This window comes from Heliangelus exortis, chromosome W (assembly GCF_036169615.1).
Source record: "Heliangelus exortis chromosome W, bHelExo1.hap1, whole genome shotgun sequence".
In the NCBI taxonomy this organism is placed as follows: Eukaryota; Metazoa; Chordata; class Aves; order Apodiformes; family Trochilidae; genus Heliangelus; species Heliangelus exortis.
The window spans coordinates 9,638,795-9,660,134 of record NC_092453.1 but is presented as its reverse complement, the minus strand read 5'-3'; the positions used below and the strand labels follow the sequence as shown (position 1 = coordinate 9,660,134).

Genomic DNA, 21,340 nt, shown 5'->3' with positions numbered 1-21,340 from the left:
TCTGATGATGTTCATTGCCCTCCTCTGGACTTGCTCCACATCGTTCTTGTGCTTGGGACCCCAGAACTTGACACAGTGGTCAAGGTGTGACCTGCAACCAGGGCAACAAAGCTAGTGAAGGATTTGGAGAAGTCCTATGAGGAACAGCTGAGGGAACTGAAGGTGTCGAGTCTGGAGAAAAGGAGGCTCAGGGAAAACCTCATCACTCTCTACAACTGCCTAAAACAAAGGGAGGTCAGGGTCAGTCTCTTCTCCAAAGTAACAAGCAACATACAAGAGAAAATGGCCTCAAGTTGCGCCAGGGGATGCTTAGGTTAAATATTAGAAGAAACGTCTTTACTGTGAAAGGGTTGTCAGGCACTGGAACAGGCTTCAAGGAGGTGGTTGAATCAACATCCCTGGAGGTATTTAAAAGATGTGTAGATTTGGTGCTTAGGGACATGGCTTAGCTCTGGAATCAGTAGTTACTGGTTGGACTACATGACCTTATAGGTCTTAAAAGTCTTTTCCAACCAGAACAATTCTGTGATTCTGTGCTAGTCACACTTTTGATGTGTCCCAGGATAGAGACCCAAAACCCCCAGCTCTTTTTTAAAGCAGGAATACCTTATGCTTACCTCAAATTATACGTTTTGTTAAAAGGAAACTTTAAAGAAAGCCCTACAAAAGCTAGGGCAGTGCTCAACTTCTTTGTAAGACTAGGTTAAGGTTTATAAAAGATGCAGATCATTAAAAAGAAACCAAAATACATTACTCTCTAGTATATTGATGCTTGTGCAGCTTTCCTCTCCCATAAAACATTTTAAAAAACATAAAACTGCAAAGCACCAGCATATATACAATGTAGAAGTGCATGGGGAAAAAAAATCCTGCACCGATTTCTCTTAATTCATTTGCATGTCATCTGACATTTTTCTAGGTTGCCAATTTCTTCATATAACTTATGTTCAGCCTTTCCAAAGGAAGTGCCAAATCTACACATTCATTTGCTGGGAAAACTGTTATTACCCTAGACAAAAGCAGGTTGTAGGTCTTTAAGATTTGATTATAGCCCTGCTAAGATAATCTTTTACCTCCTTGTCCTTTCCCATTACATAGCTCCTTATGATACAAATCATCCCATGTGGTTCAAAAAGATGAGAAAAGTCAATATTCTAAACATACCCCCAAAGTAAAAAAAATGAAAAATCCACTTAATCTGGATCACACTCAGATTTACTAAGTTCTTTTGCATTTTAAAAATTGTTTTTATTTCAGAAGTGAAATCATAACTTGTAAACTATAAATGCAAATGCCAAGGCATAACATGAAGCATCCAGAGATATTTTACCTCATTTCTCACCAATATAGAATTCAGCAAATTACAGGGAAAAAAAAAAAAAACACAAAAAACCCCAATTTAAGTTATGTATACAATGAAAATCACATTAGATAGATTTGTCTATTCATAAAAGTTTCTACCTGACAAATGAAAGCTCTGAAAACTACAATTTGTTCATTAATGATACAAACTGCTATATTTACCTGTTATTTCCATTAAGCAAGTTGTCTAGAAACAGGTGTATTTAACCCACTGTTAACTCAGTGGCATCCCAAACTTAAAATATTTTGTTAATATACTGTCACCAATATATATACTTACTACGGAGATGGCAAAAAAACTTGCAAAAAGGTCATATTTCAAACATTTATTATTAATATTTTTGTACTTCTTTCCCCAAATAGCAATGCTGACCCACAGTTTTTGCACCATTTCTTTAATTTGCCAGAAACATGTAACTCCATCTATATCAAAGAAGCAGAAGGGCAAGCTTAATGGCAATTTTCATCTACACATTTTTATGAGGAGAATAATAAAAAAAAGGGTGTATCCATTTTTAATATTACCTTATAAGGAAAAAAATGACCACCAATAATAGGATCCCTAAATTTAAAAAATAATATCTTAAAAAAAAAAAGAAAAAAGAGCATTACATTCTGCACACTGCTCTCAAAGGATGCCATGGACATATGGATGACCAGTCTTCTCCCCTCTTTAAAAAAAACCAAAAATTTACAGTGTACATAAAAGCAGGGTGTTCACAGGAGTTACAGAAAAAAACAATTTACCCCCAACAATGAACAAAAATAAAATCCATTCTCTGCTGCTGTTTCAAAATTTGTTAGTCTTGTGCAGCCTTTCCTTTCCCCACATACTTGTAATGAACTAAAAACATTACATCTGGTGAACAGTAGATTCCACTACACCTCAAATGCAGAACACCTATGAAGCAGAGGAATGTTGGCTTTTAAACAGAAGCAGATATTAAAAAACAAAAAACCTCCCCCAAAAAAACACCACAAAAAAGGTGCAGGACTCCTTCAGTTCTTCACTAGTCTTAGAAAAACTTTCCAGAATACTGCTTCACACTATAAAAAAGAAAAAATAATCTTGCGTTAGAATCCTTCAACATCTGCATACTGCTTCACACTATAAAAGAAAAAGAAAAAAGCATGTATTAGAATGATTGTTCATACATCTTGTATCAATACTTACAATGGCATTCTTAAAGATTAAACTACAAATTCCCATAAAATACTAATTTAAAAGTAAATATTAAAATGTTTACAGCTAATAATTATAGGCATAAATTACTTTAAGCACGTTTAATTATTAGTAATCTAAAGCCAAACATTCAAGTTAAACATTAACAAATGCTACCTGGAGCAAAACTAAGCAAACTTAAGTCTGAAACTGTTAATATTTGGCAGAAAAGACAATAATCCCAGTAAGGTGTGAAATGCTGCATAAGAGCACCAATTGATTTCAATTTGTCCTGTAGAGGCATGATCTGTGCCATATGGCAGACTGTGATTTGTTGTCAGTTAAGTTATCTAAAAACAACAAAATCACTAGTCTTCCACACAGAACTAGACCAACATCCACTGAAATCTTCTATGTTTTCTAAAGGTTCTATGTAATTTATTACAAGTAGATTTTTTGCAGCAATTTTCACTAGAGAAATGAGAGGACTGCTTGGTTAAAGTGTCTCTCAAAACTAATTTTTTTGGAAAAAATCTTCATTTTTGTTAGAATAGCAAAAAGAGAATCAAGGCAAAACTACCATTGGAGAAGTTCAATAGCCAATCCTGTCTTCTAAAAACTATATTGCAGATAAGAGCAGCTTTAGAATGCAGTAGTAGTAAAGTCAGTTTAAAATTGATAGTAAGGACAGCATTAAGCTTCAACTTGCCTGTTCTGCAGTAAATACTGAGCATTTTGTATTTGGTCCTGTGTTCCTGTAATAGTTATTATTCTATCTTCTGAGCCTTCTAGTGGTTCATCGATTTTGATTGAAGCTCCTGACTCATGCCGTATTTGTTTGATTCTCTGACCACCCTTTCCAATAATAGAACCTGCCAACTAGGGAAGAATAAAATTATTTCTTGATAATTTTCTCTGCAAAAATATAGCACTCTTCAAGTAGGTTCCATCAACTTTTAAAACTAAGTTGCAATGGAAGCTTACTTTTTTATAGCCTAAAAATATCTATCCTCTGCAAGTTTTAAACACCAGTAGGATGAAATTGGAAAAAACAGATGCTTGTTTGTAAAAAAGTTACCTAGTCCATTTTTACTACTGAATATTAATTAATTAAAATAAGTCCGGTGCATCTCTAAAGTGAAGATACAATTAACATACTTAAGAATAAACTTTGTGACTTAAAAATACTTGCTTTATATTAAAAGTACTTGCCAAGCATCCCACATACTTTTGATTTACTTACATAGTCTGAGAAAAGGCTGTGGCTTTCTATTTATTTATTTAATAGAAGTAGAGAACATGCCAGATTCACTTACATCTTTGGGAATTGTTACTTGTGTTGTGATGATGGGTCCACCAAGATCTCCATATGAACCACGACCCCCTGTGTAAGAATAGTCTGATTTAAACACATGCATCAAGCCTCTTACTGACTAAATGAAGTGCATGTCAAAGTTATCCATAAAAACTTACCATATCCAGAGCCGCCTTCAAACTATAAAAAAAAAAGAAAAACCTTTAAATAGCAAATAGCCAAGATTTATTAATATGCTTTAATTTCAAATATCATACCGTTAAATTTGACCCTATTTTATGCAAAAATCCTAACTCAAACTTAATCTAAGTGTCATTAAAGGCAAACTGGGGGGAAAGGCCAAGCAGAAAAAAAAAAAAGGGAGAGGAAGGACTATCTCATGAAAACATCCTGGCTTGCTGTGTTAATAAGTCAAAGATCCAGCCATGCCAGTTGACCAAGCAACCTTATCAATTCAGCTAGTAAGTAGCTCCTGATGCTGATCTACTCTTGACCCTTGGACTAAACTAACATTTAAATCAAAAGATGAGAGTTCATTCAGCCTTATTGCTACTACCTATGCAGCTCAGGAGAAACCTGAGTCTTAGTTTGGTACAAGACATTTACCTGGTATCTGTCAACCCTCCTACTCCATCTGTATCTTGAGGGAAAACCAAGTGAACTCTAACTTTATAATTGGTCTCTCCATTCAGACTATGCTACAGTCCTTTGTATCCTAGAATGGACAATTATGACACTAATTAATGCTGTTCTGCTAAAACCACCTTATACCAAATCCAAATTGCTGCAATGCAGCACTCATGACTGCTTTTATTTTCACAAGTTAGACTGGTACTTGATATCAAGTACTTAATTTGATACAATGCCTTCTAAATGCACAAACACCTATTTTAATATCTTCGTGTAGAAGCAGAGAATAGACACGCACACTTCTCTAGAATTAAACTTATATCACTGAACTATACAAACACAGGAATTTGTATAAAAGTTACATGCTTGCAGAAGTTGTAATGCAACAACTTTTTCCAAAAAACATTTGCCTGCTAGCTTTTTGGAGCCACAAACCAGAATCTATTCAGAAAAAAAAAGCATTGTTCAGCTGATCATCTGTTTCTAAGCAACCTGTGCTGTGTAATCACATAGCTTAGCAATACAAATTATAAAACAACATAATGGAACGTATAGTGGATTGAAAAATACAAAAGAATGAAGGACACTGCTTACAACTTAATTCAAAAGGTTGATCAGAGCTGCATATTCCACACACATTTTCTTCCACTTATTTCTGCTGATATTTTTCATAGGGAATCCCTTTTTGGGGCTAACTTGTTTTAACAAACAATTCTTTTGACCCTTTCTGCTGCTTCTCCTCCCCAGACAACAAAAAAAGCAAATGAATTTGACAGCAGATAAGTAACTATAACTGCAGCATTTATGTAAACTAGGAACTAACATTTAATATTTGGTGGCACTTTGCCATCATCTAGACAGCATAAACCCTTGCTGACATCCTTTGAAGTTTCCTTCCGAAATGCTCTAAGACCAAGAAGTTTGATAAACATAAAAGAAATTGAATTATTTCAAATATACATATAGGTAATGCATAATAGTTTATCCACAAATATAAGTAAATAATTATTTCAACATTCCTTGTTTGAAACAGGAAAAACACACATGATGACATTATCATAAAACATACTCCTAAACAGATGCACCTACAGGGTGCTGAAAAGCAAGAATTACAGTGAAAGTTACAACTCTGAACACAAAAATAGGGCACACAAAAGCGGTAATACAACAGAATCTTTTGGCTGTGCTGTTGCGTACACAGTTTCAGGAATTTCTCAATAAGTGCAAGCTGCCACTGACTACATTCAGTCTCAAAAAACTCCAATTATCACTTAACCAATTCAAATTATTTTCTCAGAAATTAACTATTAAACCAGTCAAATAAAAGTATGAGCATACTCACCAGCTCTGGTGGCTGCATGTCCTCACAGGCATCCACATGACACTGCATCATCTTCCACACACAACATGAGGAAAAAATGAAATTAATCCAAATTGAGCCCGTGCCATGGAGGCTTATATGTTAACTTGACAAGCAACCCTTGATCCACTACCGCCGCAGTTACTAGACCATGGCACTAAGTGCCACATCCAGTCTCTTTTTAAATATCTCCAGGGACAGAGAATCCACTACTTCCCTGGGCAGCCCATTCCAATGTCTGATCACCCTCTCAGTAAAAAAAAATTCTTTCTAATGTCCAACCTAAACCTCCCTTGGCACAACTTGAGACCATGCCCTCTTGTCTTGCTGATAGTTGCCTGGGAAAAGAGACCAACCCCCACCTGGCTACAACCTCCTTTCAGGTAGTTGTAGAGAGTGATGGGGTCCCCCTGAGCCTCCTCTTCTCCAGGTTGAACAGCCCCAGCTCCCTCAGCCTCAACTCATAGGACTTGTGCTGGAGTCCTTTCACCAGCCTAGTTGCCCTCCTTTGGACCTGCTCCAGGACCTCAATATCCTTCCTGAACTGAGGGGCCCAGAACTGGACACAGTACTCGAGGTGTGGCCTCACCAGTGCTGAGTACAGGGGACACAATCACTTCCCTTCTCTTGCTGGCCACACTGTTCCATGTTCAGCTTCCTGTCAATCCAGACTCCAAGGCCCCTTTCTGTCTGGCTGCTCTCCAGCCACTCTGTGCCCAGCCTGTAGCGCTGCATGGGGTTGTTGTGGCCGGACCCGGCACTTTGCTGTGTTGAACCACATCCCACTGGAATCAGCCCAACTCTCCAGTCTGTCCAGGTCCCTCTGCAGATCCCTCCTGCCTTCCAGCTGATCGACACTTCCCCACAGCTTAGTGTCAACTGCAAATTTGCTGATGATGGACTCAATCCCCTCATCTAAATCGTCAATAAAGATATGTGAGCAGAACTGGGCCCAACACTGATCCCTGGGGGACGCCACTAGTGACCGGCCGCCAACTGGATGCAGCACCCTTCACCACCACTCTCTGGGCCCAGCCCTCCAGCCAGTTCCTAACCCAGCTCAGAGTGCCCCAGTCCAAGCTGTGGGCTGACAGCTTTTTCAGGAGTATGCTGTGGGAGACAGTGTCAAAGGCCTTACTGAAGTCCAGGTAGACCACATCCACAGCCTTCCCCTCATTCACCAGGCAGGTCACCTGATCATAAAAGATTAGGTTGGTCAGACAGGACCTGCCCTTCCTAAACCCGTGCTGGCTAGGTATACTCCCTTGTCCATCCTGCAGGTGCTGTGTGATTGCCCCCAGGATGATCTGCTCCATAACCTTGCCAGGCACTGAGGTCAGGCTGACAGGCCTGTAGTTTCCTGGGTCTTCCTTCCGGCCCTTTTTGTGGATTGGCGTGACATTCACCAACTTCCAATCATCTGGGATGTCCCCAGTGAGCCAGGACTGTTGGTAGATGATAGGGAGGCTTGGCGAGCTCTTCTGCCAGCTCCCTCATCACCCTTGGGTGGATCCCATCTGGTCCCATAGATTTGTGGGGATGCAAGCAGCTCAGTAGGTCACTGACTGTTTCCTTTTGGATTACAGGGGGGCTGCTCAGGTTCTTGTTTCTTTCTACAAGCTCCAGAAGCCAGCTGTCCTCAGGACAACCTGTCTTACTGTTGAAAAGTGAGGCAAAGAAGGTGTTAAGTACCTCGGCCTTTTCTTCATCTTTGATAACTATATTCCCGCCCATGTCCAGTAGAGAATGGAGGTTTTCCCCACCCCTCCTTTTGCTATTGATGTATCTGTAGAAGGACTTTTTGTTATCCTTCACAGAGGTGGCGAGATTCAGTTCAACTTGTGCCTTTGTCTCTCTAATTTTCTTTCTACACAACCTAACTATATTCCTAAATTCTTCTTGAGTAGTTAGCCCTTTTTTCCATAATCGGTAGGTTCTCTTCTTTACGCCAATTTCTTTCAAAATCTCCTGTTCAGCCAGACCGGTCGTCTTCCCTGCCGGCTCTCCTCTCAGCACACCGGGACAGCCTGCTCCTGTGCTTTCAAAACTTGCTTCTTGAAGTACGTCCATCCCTCCTGGACCCCTTTGTTTTCAAGGGCTGTTTCTCAGGGTACACTCTGAACTAGTCTTCTGAATAGGCCAAAATCTGCCCTCCAGAAGTCCAATGTAGAGATTTTGTTGATGGCCCTCCTTGCATCCCTGAGTATTGAAAACTCTATTATTTCGTGATCACTGTGTCCCAGACATCTCCCACCAGCCCCTCTCTGTTTGTGAACAGGAGGTCTAGTGGGTTCCATCCCTGGTAGGCTCATTTACCAGCTGGAGCAGGAGATTATCCTCTATACACTCTATGAATTTCCTAGACTGCCTCCTCTCTGCTGTGTGGAGTTCCCAGCAGACATCCGGCAGGTTAAAGTCACCCATGAGAACAAGGGCTGACGATTTTGAAACATCCACCAGCTGCTTGTAGAATAATTCATCATCCTCATCATCCTGATTGGGTGGTCTGTAACAGACTCCCACCAGGATATCAGCCTTGTTGGCCTTCCCCCTGATTCTGATCCACAGGAACCCAACCTTATTGTTACTGACTTCAACTTCTACAGAGTCGAGACTCTCTAACATATAGAGCTACCCCTCCACATCTCCTACCCTGCTTGTCCCTTCTGAAGAGCCTGTAGCCACCCATGGCAGCACTCCAGTCATGGGAGTCATCCCACCACGTCTCCGTGATAGCGACTACATCATAGCTTTCCTGCTGCACGATGGCTTCCAGCTCCTCCTGTTTGTTGCCCATGCTGCGTGCATTGGTGTACATGCACTTCAGCTGGGCTGCTGATTTGGCTCTTAACTTGGGCTGTCCACCCTTGGGCTCCTTTCTGGAGAGCCCGGTTTCAACCCCATCCCCCTTCAAATCTAGTTTAAAGCCCTCCTTATCAGCCCCATCAACTTATAGGCTAGAGTCCTTTTGCCCTTGCTAGATAGATGAAGCCTATCTGGTTGGAAGAGACTAGGTTTGATGAAACCTGGCCCATTGTTAAAAAACCCAAAGTTCTGCCGGTGGCACCAATCCCTTAGCCACCTATTGATATGATAGGCTTTCCTACTCCTCTCCTCATTCATCTCTGCTACTGCAGGAATTGAGGCGAACGCCACCTGTGCTCCAGATCCATCAACTAAACGACCCAGTGCCTTGAAGTCCTTTTTAATTGTCTTAGTACTTCTTCCATTAATGTCATCACTGCCAGCCTGGACTACCAACAGTGGATAATAATCAGAGGGCTGAATTAGCTGGGGGAGTCTCCTAATATCCCTCACCTGGGCCCCAGGAAGGCAGCAGACCTCCCTGTGGGATGGGTCTGGTCGACATATAGGGCTCTCAGTTCCCCTCAGAAGGGAGTCACCAACTACAACTACCCTTTTTTTCTTTGTAGCTGTAGTTGTAGCCCATCTGGCAGATGGGATGACTCCCACTTATTTGTAGAAACTCCCATCAAGAAAGCCAAGGTCAACCTGATCAGAATCAGACTAAATAGAGTTCAAACAGATGTATTTTAAATGGAATAGAACAGAACTAGAACACAGTACTGCCCAAGCTGAAGATTGCTCTAAACCATATAACTCAAGGAAGGTCAGGCTGCTATCCCTATATAGCATGACACTGGTTTTACCAGCTACAAATATGAAAACACAAATAATTAGTTTTGAAAACATAATACAAGTAAAGGATCTTAGAGGTATAGTTCACAAGTAATCTAATTTCTTGACAAAGCAGCACAGATAACTTGGAGGGTTTTGTTTTTTTTTTGGGGGGGGGGGGGGGGGGGGGGTGTTTTACCAGAGATGTACCTCCTAGATGCCTATGATTTGTCTTCCCATGAAAGAGGATACAAGAATAAATGATTACCAGGAAGTCACATTTCAGGTTACAACATGAAAGAGCATCTTTAAGCCTTTTTTTTAGTTCTCCCCACTTCCCGACATGGTTGAATGTACCTAATTTTATTTAAAATTCAACTTTTTTATTTATAAAAAACTGCAAAGACAATTTATTTGAAAAAGCAATAACCTACGAGACCAACTAGAACTCTTTATAGATATGCCAACCACACACAAAAAAACCCTACCCACAAACCAAAACCACACAGTAGTTCACATCCTAAATACCCTTTACACCCTGTCATCATCTTGAGTGGGACCATTTGTATTGCCAAAACATTTTGGTGATCTCAAAAGCACACATGCCACAGACTTAAATGTATGTATTAAAGAAGTTTCCTCAGATTTTCTAAGTGCTAACTATATTTACTAAACAGAACAATATTAACTCCTACCATTCCATCATAACGATCTCCAGGTCTACCCCTTCGGTCATAAGACATGAGATCTCTAAAATAAGAAAAAGCAGAAGCGCACGGACTCATGTTATGAAGTAGTTAGTACATTCAAATATTCATTAATATAAAGTCAAGCTTTCATGATTTGCACACAACTATGAATTTCTGAATGCTTTAGCCAGGTTCTGAATGACAAAATAAAGTTACAGAACTACTGACTATAGAGTCCTGATAGACTGCTACATTGCAGAATTAAATTACTTTTCAAAATTCTCTGATGCAACACACTTAATCCAGCATAGTCACTACCAATATGGAGTGGGAAAAAAGTCCTGGAAACGTGAGCACAATTCAGCAACTTTTACCTGAGTTTTGTACAAATGCAGTTATGCAACAGCTTACCCGCCACGAGGAGGTGGTGGAGGAGGAAGAGGAAGATTACGAGCTCTGCTGCCACCTCTGCCACCACGACCAGGTGGAGGTGGTGGAGGTCCTCTGCGAGGGCTCATGTCATCATAGTCTCTTCTTGATGGAGGCATAGGTCGTCCACCACGACCAGGAGGCATTCGATCAAAGCCTCCTCTTCCACGCATTGGAAAGCCTACTGGACGTCTTCTATCATCAAACATCATTGTGAAGCCACCATAGTCATATGTTTCATCATAGAAATTGGGATCATAAGGCTGGGCCCGTCCTTTAATGGGAGACTAAGGCACACACAAATAAAACCAGCACCAACACACCCTCCCCAGTTAGCACTGACTGTTACAAATTATTAAAATTCATTAAATTACTATATTAAATGTATAAATGTCAATCTATGCATCGTGAATTAAACATTGCCACTCCTGCCTTTCTTATCAGCATTGTGAAATCAATATGCTTCCCAAGAACTGAAATAGATAAACTGCTGTTACTGATGGGTGACACGTACATTTGTCTCACTTCTTCCAAAATTTAAAATATCTTATTTTACTGGTACGTAAAGCATGACTAACAATTCATTGGTACTAAAAATTGATACCCTCTCTCACAAGGTATGCCCTAACTAGAGAAAACAGATATAATTTTCAAGGATGCTAACAGTTCAACACTTAGTTTGTTACTGGAGAAGAGACTAAATTCAAAATAGAGATGGAAAGATATGATTTTCCATCCAAATAATCCTGACTTCATGAATACCAATGTAAGAATAGCAAGTTTAATACACATTACAGTACACAGTTTAAGACAAATTACCTCAGAGATAAGATCCAAAATAATCTTGATACATTCTACAACTCTATCAGGTTTTCCACCAATAAGCACCACTCTATCAGTGGAATGAGGACAACACTCTTGGAAGAGCTTAATGGTGGTCTGAGTGTTCTGTATAAAAGAAAAAAAACACACAAGTCTTCAAATAAAAGTACGTAATATACTTGTATAAATTTACTAACACAAAAAATGGGTAAGACACACACTAGAACATTTTTAAAGAAACAATCAATCAAAGCAGATTATTAAACTTCCAGTCATTCGAAGTGAATAAGTGAATGCTTGGTTCCGAGTTACCACAAAAAAATTTATCTTGGGATAAGACTTGAAATTACATCAGTTTTTATGAAACGTTAGTGAAGAGGAAAAAAATTCAATTTTTAAAATCTTTCAATTATGGTTCATCTACACAGTCATTTAATCAAATATTAGCACAAGGACCACACCTGTTATAAGCTTACAGGTAATTTAAATGTTCATGTATCATAAAAACATGCTTTGGATACAAGACAGCAATGTTGCCAGGATTACATCTACTCATCTTGCCTTCCTCAGCCCACATGAATAGAAGTTTAAGCATAAAATGACCTGGAACTGCCTTTGACACAAAGCCAGCAAAGGATAGAAAAAAACCTCTAGATTTAGATACCACTAACTTCTTAGAATATAAAACTCATTCCTTCACAAAATAAACAGTAGTATCCAAGGAAGCAAAACTTAAGCAAAATAAAAACCCAACCTACCCCAAACCAAACAAAGCTACAACCCACCTAACCAACAAAACCCACCCAAAAACCCAACAAAAACCATACCCCCTTACCACCTTTTTATAGCAATATTCAAACATCCACTAAATTATGATCCTTAGTTTATTGAGATGCATCCATTCTAAACCATTTTCCGTGTCCAACACCACCAATATAGTCTATTCAGCAGTTCATTCCAGGAGTGATGAATAATATTTTAATTTTGAAAAAAGTATCTTTTAAAGCTTTTAAGCATATTAGCAGTAGAGTAATCTTTATAAAAGAAATCCTAGGCTCCATCACCAGATGCTTTATTTCTGACTTTTTGCAAGAAAGTTGTAAAAAGTAACTGGGATTGACCTCTGAACACAGAAATCATGTATAAAGTATGTTCTGAAGGAATTACTGCACAGATTATGCTTATACTTGCTCTTTATGAACACAAAAACCTAATTTGTTTATAGAAAAAAGCAGAATCTGAAAACAAAACAGTACCTCTCTGAGTTCCTTGATTTTAGCACCCTTGACACCAATAATTCCTCCTGCTAGACTTTGGTGAATTAGAAGTCTTAATTCACAGTCAAAGTCGCTACCTTTGTAGTGTTGATACTGTAAGATACATAAAAGGAAAGGATAAAATATCAGACAGGTAAAAAATAATATAATAAAAACACTGGGGTTTTTTTTCTGTTAACATTTAAAGAAAAACACCATGATATGACTTAATTTGCTGATGAACAGTAATGCTTCGTTTGCTATGATAGAATCACACCTATTGAAGCACTCTCCCTCAACATGAGGTGATGTCAAATGAGTTTTCCTTATTTCTTTTATTATTGTATAAAATTTTAGTATGTCAAACAGCAGAACATGCTTGCTTACAAAGCCAAGGCAGGATGGAAATTACAATACAGCTACTTCAAATTGAGGACTAAACTAGTCAGGAGACAGGTGTTTTGAGGAGGAAGACGCTCTTCCAAATATTAATTTTCTAGGAATAGATTGTCCTCTCCAAAAAAAAAAAAAAAAGTTGCATACTTTGAAAGCTATAGGCCTACTTTCAAATAAGGCAGATTTTATTATCTAATTTAGCATATTAAAATAACAATCTAGAATTATCTTGTTTTAAAATATAAATTTATACCTCCAAAGAAGAAACAAACCTAAGAGACATACCTCTTCTAAAGTAGGGATAATCTTCTTTAAGATTTCTCCAATTGTCTCTGTATCTGCACTTATACTCAAGATGCTGTTAGAGGCCATAGTGTCAGAAAATAGAGAAGGTGGAGAAGTAGTAGAACCAAGTTTAATATTCATAATTATACACAAAATTCTAAGAAGATTGATTACATTGAAGAACTTGCAATTCATATTACTTAAGTAAACCAATTAATTGGATTTACAACACATACATTTTTAATTATGCCAAATATACACGCATGATGAATTCAAGACTAGGTAGGTCTTGCATAGTGAGCAAGTAAGAGAGAGCTTTTGGAAGTACTTCGATTAAACAGGCAAGAAACTGATGTAGAACTGAAAGTAGAACAAAATATTCATGTTCCCCTCCACCACTAATTTAGTACACCCTCACCATTACATTCCTAAAACTGGCAGAATCTTCTTGTAGGAAAAGCAGGGATATGCAAGTGATCAACATTATATCTAGAGTAAGATTAAGAGACCAGTAAAAAATTGGATTACTAATGGGCTCTGCAAAAGGAATTTAAGTACAAGGAAAAAAAAAAAAAACAACCAACCAAAACAAACCCCACGAACAAACAAAACCGTAACACAAATGATAAATAAAGGAAAGTGAACTAGAGTTAGTATTTGATCAGAAATAATTATGAACAGACAACAATGTCGGGGGGAGCCACAAAGACAGAGCAAGAGACTCTTGAAACAATTTCATTTATAATGCAGTGAATATGCAACACTTGAAGCTGTGCTCCTTCTGTGGAAATAAAATTAGCGGACTGTTCAGGTGGCCAACTCACGCAAAAGTTTGGTGACAAAAAGACTTAAGGGGGAAAATAAGACAGAAAACTTTAAAAAACAATACACGGCCTACAGGGGGATACTATTTTTTTTTTTTTTTTTTTTTTTTTTTTTTTTTTTTTTTTAAATATAAAAATCAGGTAATAAAATACATTTCTCTCTCTCTCTCTCTCTCTCTCTCTCTCTCTCTCTCTCTCTAATCAGATCAAGCAGTGAGGCATAAACTGTTGGGACATACCGCTCAGGGCCACTGCTGTCTGGGACTGAAACACTTGCATTGTACTGCATTGATCATTGGCGTTCGTGGATGTTGGCATTGGGCATGGGCATTCAATCAGAAGTTGTCAAGTATGGTACCCGTTTGGCAACAAGCACATTTTTGGGCATAGCCAACCAGGGTTTTCACATGGGCGTTCAGGGGCGGATGGGCCAACGTCACGGTGGGCAACGCAGGGGCAAGTCCATCCAGTACATGGGTAACGGAGATATATGGCCAAAAACAAAAAAAAAACAACAAACAAAAAAAAAAAAAAAAAAGGAGAGGGAAAAGGGGGAAAAGCAATACATTTTCATTTAATACAAACTATACTCTCAGTTAATGAAACAAGTTTAAGTTGTTCTGAAGACTAACACAATAATGGATTGCTATATCAACTGTGGCTTAACAGTATGGACCTTGATGAGTTACTTCATCTGACCATACTATTTACTTTTAACATAATGATGTTTCAGTAGCAGGTTGGCTCAGGAATGTAGACAAAAAAAACAGTTGAGATCCATATTACTAAAAACTTGAGCACGTTGGGAAAGTTAGTATTCCAGACCAATTAAATTATCTGGACTTAAGTGATATAACATAAATATTTACTTAACACAAACAATAACACTAGCTGCCAAAGTTAGGAAGTGGATGCATGATTCCTGAACATTTCAGCTTAATCCTCAACTCTAGTTGCTATAATTTGTCTACTTCGGTGGAATTGATTCTGTAATGATATATTAGCAAATATTGTGTTGAACACAGTCTTGCTTGAAAATTGCTGAAACTGTAGCTGATACTAAGTACAGGAGTGTAAACAAATGCAAATTAAGAAGCATTGCCAAGTTTTATAAATATATAACATTTATCCTGAACTGGTGTCTAATCACCAGTCAACTCACTGTAACAATGTTTTTTTCTATACCCATATTTAAATCATGCAACATCAACATGATTGCATGAGTGTTTGTGCTTTATGTTCAAGCTGTTAAAATAAGAACAGATAGACCATTATATTGTTTGGTGGTTTTTGTTTTGTTGGGTTGTGGTTTGGTTTTTTGGATTTTTTTTTTTTAAAGGAAGTTAAAGAACACCAATATCACTGTGTTAAGCCAGCCACTCCAATAGTTTTCAATAGTAGTAGAATTGACACCCATATAAGGGAAATAGAATAGTTACGGGTTTTAAGCTTTGCCAATATTTCTAATTAAAGATGTTAACTCATTTGGAGCGTGTAACGTAGAGGAACTCTGAAAGCACTGAGGTTTAATAGAAAACTCTCCTCCACATAACTCTGCCTGGGTTTTAATTACAACACAAACTGAAAAACTGAGGTTCTCATTTAACAATCATTATAAATGCATTATAATTAGATTGTTGTCTAGACTTGAATTTCTCCATTTCTAGAAAGGTATGCAATCAAATTTTCAGTGTACTGTTCTGAAAGAAATGGTGTTATATTAATTCAAACTAATATATACTCACATCTGTACGAAGTGCCTTAATATTTTTGCCACCTTTTCCAATCACTGCTCCAGCATTCTGGAAAATAATTTTCAGAAGTTACATTATGCTAAAACAGCACTGACTACATTTTTAAATTGAAGACTAAAAACAATGTATCTATTTCTGCATTACCTTGAAGGAGTCACTTAAAAAAAAAAAGAAAAAACAAAAACCAAACAGGTCACAACAGCTCTTATCACTGAACTTTAGAAAAGAGAAAAATATTCAATGTTATTTCAGTTTCAAATTAAAGTATCTAGACAATTCTACCCATGTTAAAACCATGTCAGAGTATGAACAAAAACATACCTTATGGATACTTATGCATGTTATGTAGGTCAAGGGTTTTCTTAATTTGATCACTTTTTTAAAAATGTAGTTGCCAGTTTCACTTTCACACTCTGAAAGTTTGAGACTTTCAAATGCTGTTTTTGGTTTAAACCTATGTTAACTCAACTGACCACTCAGGTAGCTACAGTCTGAAGAATGTAAAGCTGATATAAATATAACTATTAATATCCAGTGCAAAAAGCAACAGGAATAAACTCAGATATTCAGGAGGGGCAATTAAAAACTACATTGCTACAAGGCTATTTAAAGAACTACATGCAAAATTATTGCTTTTATTATGCAGTTGATACATAATGCTAACAGCACAACAAACATTTTTCAGCATTCCATGTAACTTGATTATTCATCAGAAATGCCATGCAGAGTTAAGGTACCATTGCCCTGCCCTAACAGAAGAGGCCGAGTTACTTCACAGAGCACAAGCATCTGTAATGACTGGAAACATTAAAGGAGGTTCATAAACAGAAATTTTACTGTGCCAAAATATACTAGTCAATGAAGTGATTGCAATTTCTGAAACATTACTCCCATATTTCCTCCTGTTGATACATATACATTTACTAGATCTGGGAAAATTACTAGAAGCCTGAGGAAGTGCTCATCTTGACTCACACATTTAATTTAGTCATAAGCTAATCATTCTCCAAACTGTTTGCTTTCTAAAAAAATAGTCATTCCCCTGGAATGAATTATGTTCCACTCAAGCATAAGAAAAGTAGCTTAATTTCTATTGCTTTATTTTTTTCAATGAGCACATTTCTTTTTTTAAAAACACAGAAGTCCCACAGATCATTACTCATCCTTGAAAAAATTTATTGAATGCTATTGCAATACACTTCTACTATCATTCATGATCATTTAAAAATATTTCTTATAATTTATTTTATATTAAGTAAAGCACATTCTTTCTGAACATACACCACAACATAGTCACCACTGTCATAAGCAATGGTATAAGGAGGAACAGCGATACTGAAAAAGCATACTTTGCTTTGAAGCAAGATGCGTAATTCAACCATTTCATCTGTATTCCGAGATCTTTTGAAGGCCTGTTCTTCTTCCATATCTTCTGCAGGACGTTTGCCTGTAGATCCATGGAGGGAGAACACAAACATAATTAACTTCCTGTAAGTCACAATAAAACTGTATATCAAGTTTATGCACTGTATTGCTAATGAAGCATTTCTTCCTATTAGCCCAACATGAACTGCCACCTATCCTGAACATCTATAGCAAAGAAACAGGTTTTTACTTCATCAACCTACAGATCAGTTAATTATTGAAGATTCATTCCAAATGATCTACAGTTGTAATGAGAATTTTGTAAACTTAGTGAAAAATGTAAATGTTGTTTAAAGCAGTGATGCATCACCTACCTTATGCTTCTTTTACAATTGGGAAAACCTTAAAGCCCAATAGATCAAAAGCAGTTTGTCCAATATTGAAATACTGGTAGAACAATAGGAAAGCATTATTTAAAATAGCTTTGAAACCCTGGCATGAATCTCCACTTTTAAAATTAAAAGATTAAATGCAAAAATACTGCCAAAGTAAGCATTTGATACAGGTAAAGTATTCCAAAATAATTGGAAACACTGGAGCTTTAAAAGGTTCTTCTCTCCCCCCCCCCAAAGTCCTTAAAAAACCAAAAAAATTACCATTTGTCTCCGTATTGGTAAAGGTCTCCTCCTGTTGTTCAGTCTCCATTACCTTTTATTCTTAGGTACGTAGATAAAACCTGCTGCAGAATGAAAAAGCTAATACAACTATTTGGTGGAAAAAGCATGAAACCAAACAAACTGTATATGGTGCTAAAGGAAAAAACAGATGTCTGCTTTTAGAACTTACCAGTTATATATGCTAGAAGAGCAAAACTTGAGTGTTCTGGGTGGGCTTAAAACCAACAGCCTACTGCTTCAGAAGCCTATGAAAACAGGATAGATCAGTCTCTGTTCACTTATAGATCTCATTTTCATTACAGCTAAAACCAGGAGCTTGACCCAAATTTTTGCTGCAAAGCTTTTATTTATAAATGAGAAAACAAAAAAGGCCAAACACATCACTAAGAGGAGAAATAAAAATCAGGTCTATAATCTTACAGATAAAATTAGTCTGAATTATTCAAGACTCAGTTTTCAAGCAATGACATTTACTGATGATTCTGCAATATTTAAAGTAAGCAATTATCCAGTTCCTATATTTAGGATGTTATATAACACGTATACTAATTTCCTTTTTAAGAGACACAATGTATCAGCGTGCTTATCATTCTAAACAACTTAGACTAAAAAGTTATTATAATCACCAGCATTCATTCTGTAAGTTCTCTATCAACTTACTACACCAGGCATTCTATCGTGCACTCCATTCACTATAACAGATGAACAAACAAAATTACACACAACCCACACTAGAAAAATTGTTTAAAATACCACCCTAGTTATATACATACATACCTGAAGAACCTCAAAAGTAGTTTGACTTTGTGAAACAGGTCTCTTTCGAGATCTACTTTTGCTAAATCCACATGCTCGTTTAACTCTTTAAAACATCATTTCACTCATCTGTTAATTTGTAACAATTACTATGTTTGTGCAGGCTAACAGCAAGCACTGCCAGTAGGCGTGCACTCTTACAGCCACTGCTAAAAGACTGCCTCCCCAGCACATGCTTATTTCCAGGTTCTTAATTTGAGATAATGGAAAAGCGCCGCTTAAAAAATAGCCAAGTCTCAAACAGACGTCGGCAGGACGCAGGGGGAAGAGAAAATCCACCAGGTTCAAATGGCTAGCCTATTAAAACCATCTTCTATTCTATTCTAGACCGTACTCTATTTACGGCCCTCCCAAAAACTTTTAGAACTGCGGATGGACGAAGTGTAATATAGTGTTCAAGACAAGGTATTTTCAATTAGTTATTGTGCTTCTATGTATAAATCGAATTTGCGGGATTCAATTGACTAATGCAATGCTTTTTTTTAAAAAGCATCGAAAGGATAAAGATGCCACGGACAAGCGTAGAGAGCGGGGAAATGACGGCGCGTCTCCACCCCGCTCCTGGACACCTCCCTTCCCGCAGCCCATCCTCAAGCCGCACCACCCTCTATACGGCTACGCCGCGGAGCGCTCGGAAGCCCAGCACAGCGACTGAGCGGGCTGGGGGTAGGGGGGGGGGAAGACGGCATTACATAACCCCCGCAGCCCGAAACCCACCTCCGCAATGTCAGGGACCAGCAGAAATGGCGGCCGTTGTAATGGCGCCTACTCACTGCTAGGCGGAGCTGGGAGAAAAACCACCACCACGCGGTCACAAGATTTCCCCCACTCTGCCCAGAGACAAAGAAGACACTCGGCGGCCCTCACCCAAGCTCAAGCAGGGCCGACAGCGCCCGTTCCCGCTCCCCGCTCCCCCTCCCCTCCCCTCCCCCCCCCCCCTCCCCAAGAATAACTCCGCGATCACCCCTAAATGAAGCAGGCCCTGCTGCAAAGCGCTCCCCAATCGATTTGGAACGGCGGCTTCCGCACAGGCCGCAGCCGAGAGCGCACTCCCTCCTCTTCCTCTCTGTCCGCCATAATTCCCCAAAACTCGGCCCATGCAGTTACTTATGGGAGGCACAGGAAGGCGGCGGCTGCGGCTGCCGCTTCCCCCTGCCTTAAAGTGCACCCGCTAGTGGGGCCGGCTACCACCACATCGCTACTCGGGGAGCCGCATCGATTGGGCCACCGTGCCTGCACTCAGGTCGCCGAGGCGCGACGGCTGTCGTTAGAGACAGTTCACCCTTTTCGTCCTTCCTTCAGGACAGATGGGCCCCCTTAGGCCCGCAGGTTGAGTTAAGCCCCTCCCAGCCCCCTCCTCCACACAGCACTCCCTGTACCTACCCAATTCCGCTGCCCCACCAGCGGTGAAGAGCGCTAACCCTGCAGAAACCCACGAAAATCCTGAGGCCCAGAGGCGACTCAGGCCTCCCGCGTTACTATGTCACATAGCGGCGTCGATCAACAGCTCCACCTCCTTCAGCCCCATTTAGCCCAGCATATACGCAACATCCCCTCCTCATCTTCATCAGCTAAAGGCGCGAGCCTCACTTACCTATAGCCACCACATACGAGAAAGGGGAGCGACTACTACCAGCACGCACGGCTGCTAACACTGCCAGACGACTGGCACAGCCCCTTGCTCTCCTTCCCCCTATAAGGACCTGCTGTGGCCCCGTTGGGTAAGGCAGCTGCCCGTCAGGGTAGGGATGGTCTACTAGTTCGCCCCGCCTTCCGTGTGGACTACAGCGAGATAGGTCTGGGTGAGGAGAGGCGTACGGTGCACTGCCGCGCTGTGGCTGGGTTGTTTGATTGCCTTTTTTTTTTCTTTTTTTTTTTTTTTTTTTTTTTAACCTGTCTGATAGGAGCCATGAGAAGAGCAGCAACGGCAGTGGAGACAATAGAGGGCGATAAAGGAGAGAGAAACCCTTTAGGGGTTTACTTAAGAAAAAATGGCGTCTGTGAAAACTCCGTTTTGTGTTTGTCCCCTAGCATCGGAGGGGGCGGGGCAGGGTTCTTCCGATCTTCAAAGGCGCGCGTGGCTCTATGCCTCTTTTTGGCTGTTGGATTGCGCGGAGACTGTGTGCAGAGGATAGGTGTATTCTCGTCTTCCTTCCCATCCGTAACTCGGGTGATGAGAAGTGAGTTGCCCTCCTAGTTCTGTCCACTCGTTCTGGGCCGTCTCTGCCCCGGACAATTGCGGGGACTATGGGAAAATGCTCTAGAAGACTAATTATTTTCTGCCCTCCATGATAATTAAGAGGCATCATTTGAAACTCCAAGAGACCTAAAGAAAAAGACAGATAATTTGTTAAGTAAGGAAAAAATTGAGGGAGGTAGGAGAGGGGAAAGCTTTGTAAAGCATGAGCCTTTTTAGACTTTATTTCATACAGGTACAAAAAGTATGAATTCCTGTATCTCTTCCTTTCCTTCCATTTCTCTTGCAAAAGAAAACCAGAGCAAACCATGACCCTGCAAGTAATCTTTGTGTTCTGTACTAGGACTGGCTGGGATGGAGTT

The 21,340-nt window shown here is 39.3% G+C and overlaps 1 protein-coding gene across 2 annotated transcripts; it reads right to left on the bottom strand.

The window, feature by feature from the left end:
• Positions 1–1,056: 1,056 nt before the first annotated feature.
• LOC139789122 (heterogeneous nuclear ribonucleoprotein K-like) lies at positions 1,057–20,544 on the bottom strand. 2 transcript variants are annotated; one of them, XM_071729654.1, is made up of 16 exons: positions 20,376–20,544; positions 18,135–18,210; positions 17,945–18,024; positions 17,273–17,370; positions 15,915–15,971; positions 14,409–14,452; positions 13,346–13,418; positions 12,665–12,778; positions 11,406–11,534; positions 10,569–10,873; positions 10,164–10,218; positions 5,812–5,862; positions 3,998–4,019; positions 3,841–3,923; positions 3,234–3,403; positions 1,057–2,470 (listed from the first exon to the last, which is right to left on the bottom strand). In XM_071729654.1, the coding sequence occupies exons 3-16, from the start codon at positions 17,991–17,993 to the stop codon at positions 2,437–2,439; spliced, it is 1,284 nt and encodes a 427-aa protein (XP_071585755.1). In that variant the 5' UTR covers positions 17,994–18,024; positions 18,135–18,210; positions 20,376–20,544; the 3' UTR covers positions 1,057–2,436. The 2 variants fall into 2 exon arrangements, with proteins under 2 accessions (XP_071585755.1, XP_071585754.1); XM_071729653.1 differs by having other exon boundaries at positions 17,945–18,027; positions 20,376–20,438.
• Between the last annotated feature and the right edge of the window lie 796 nt (positions 20,545–21,340).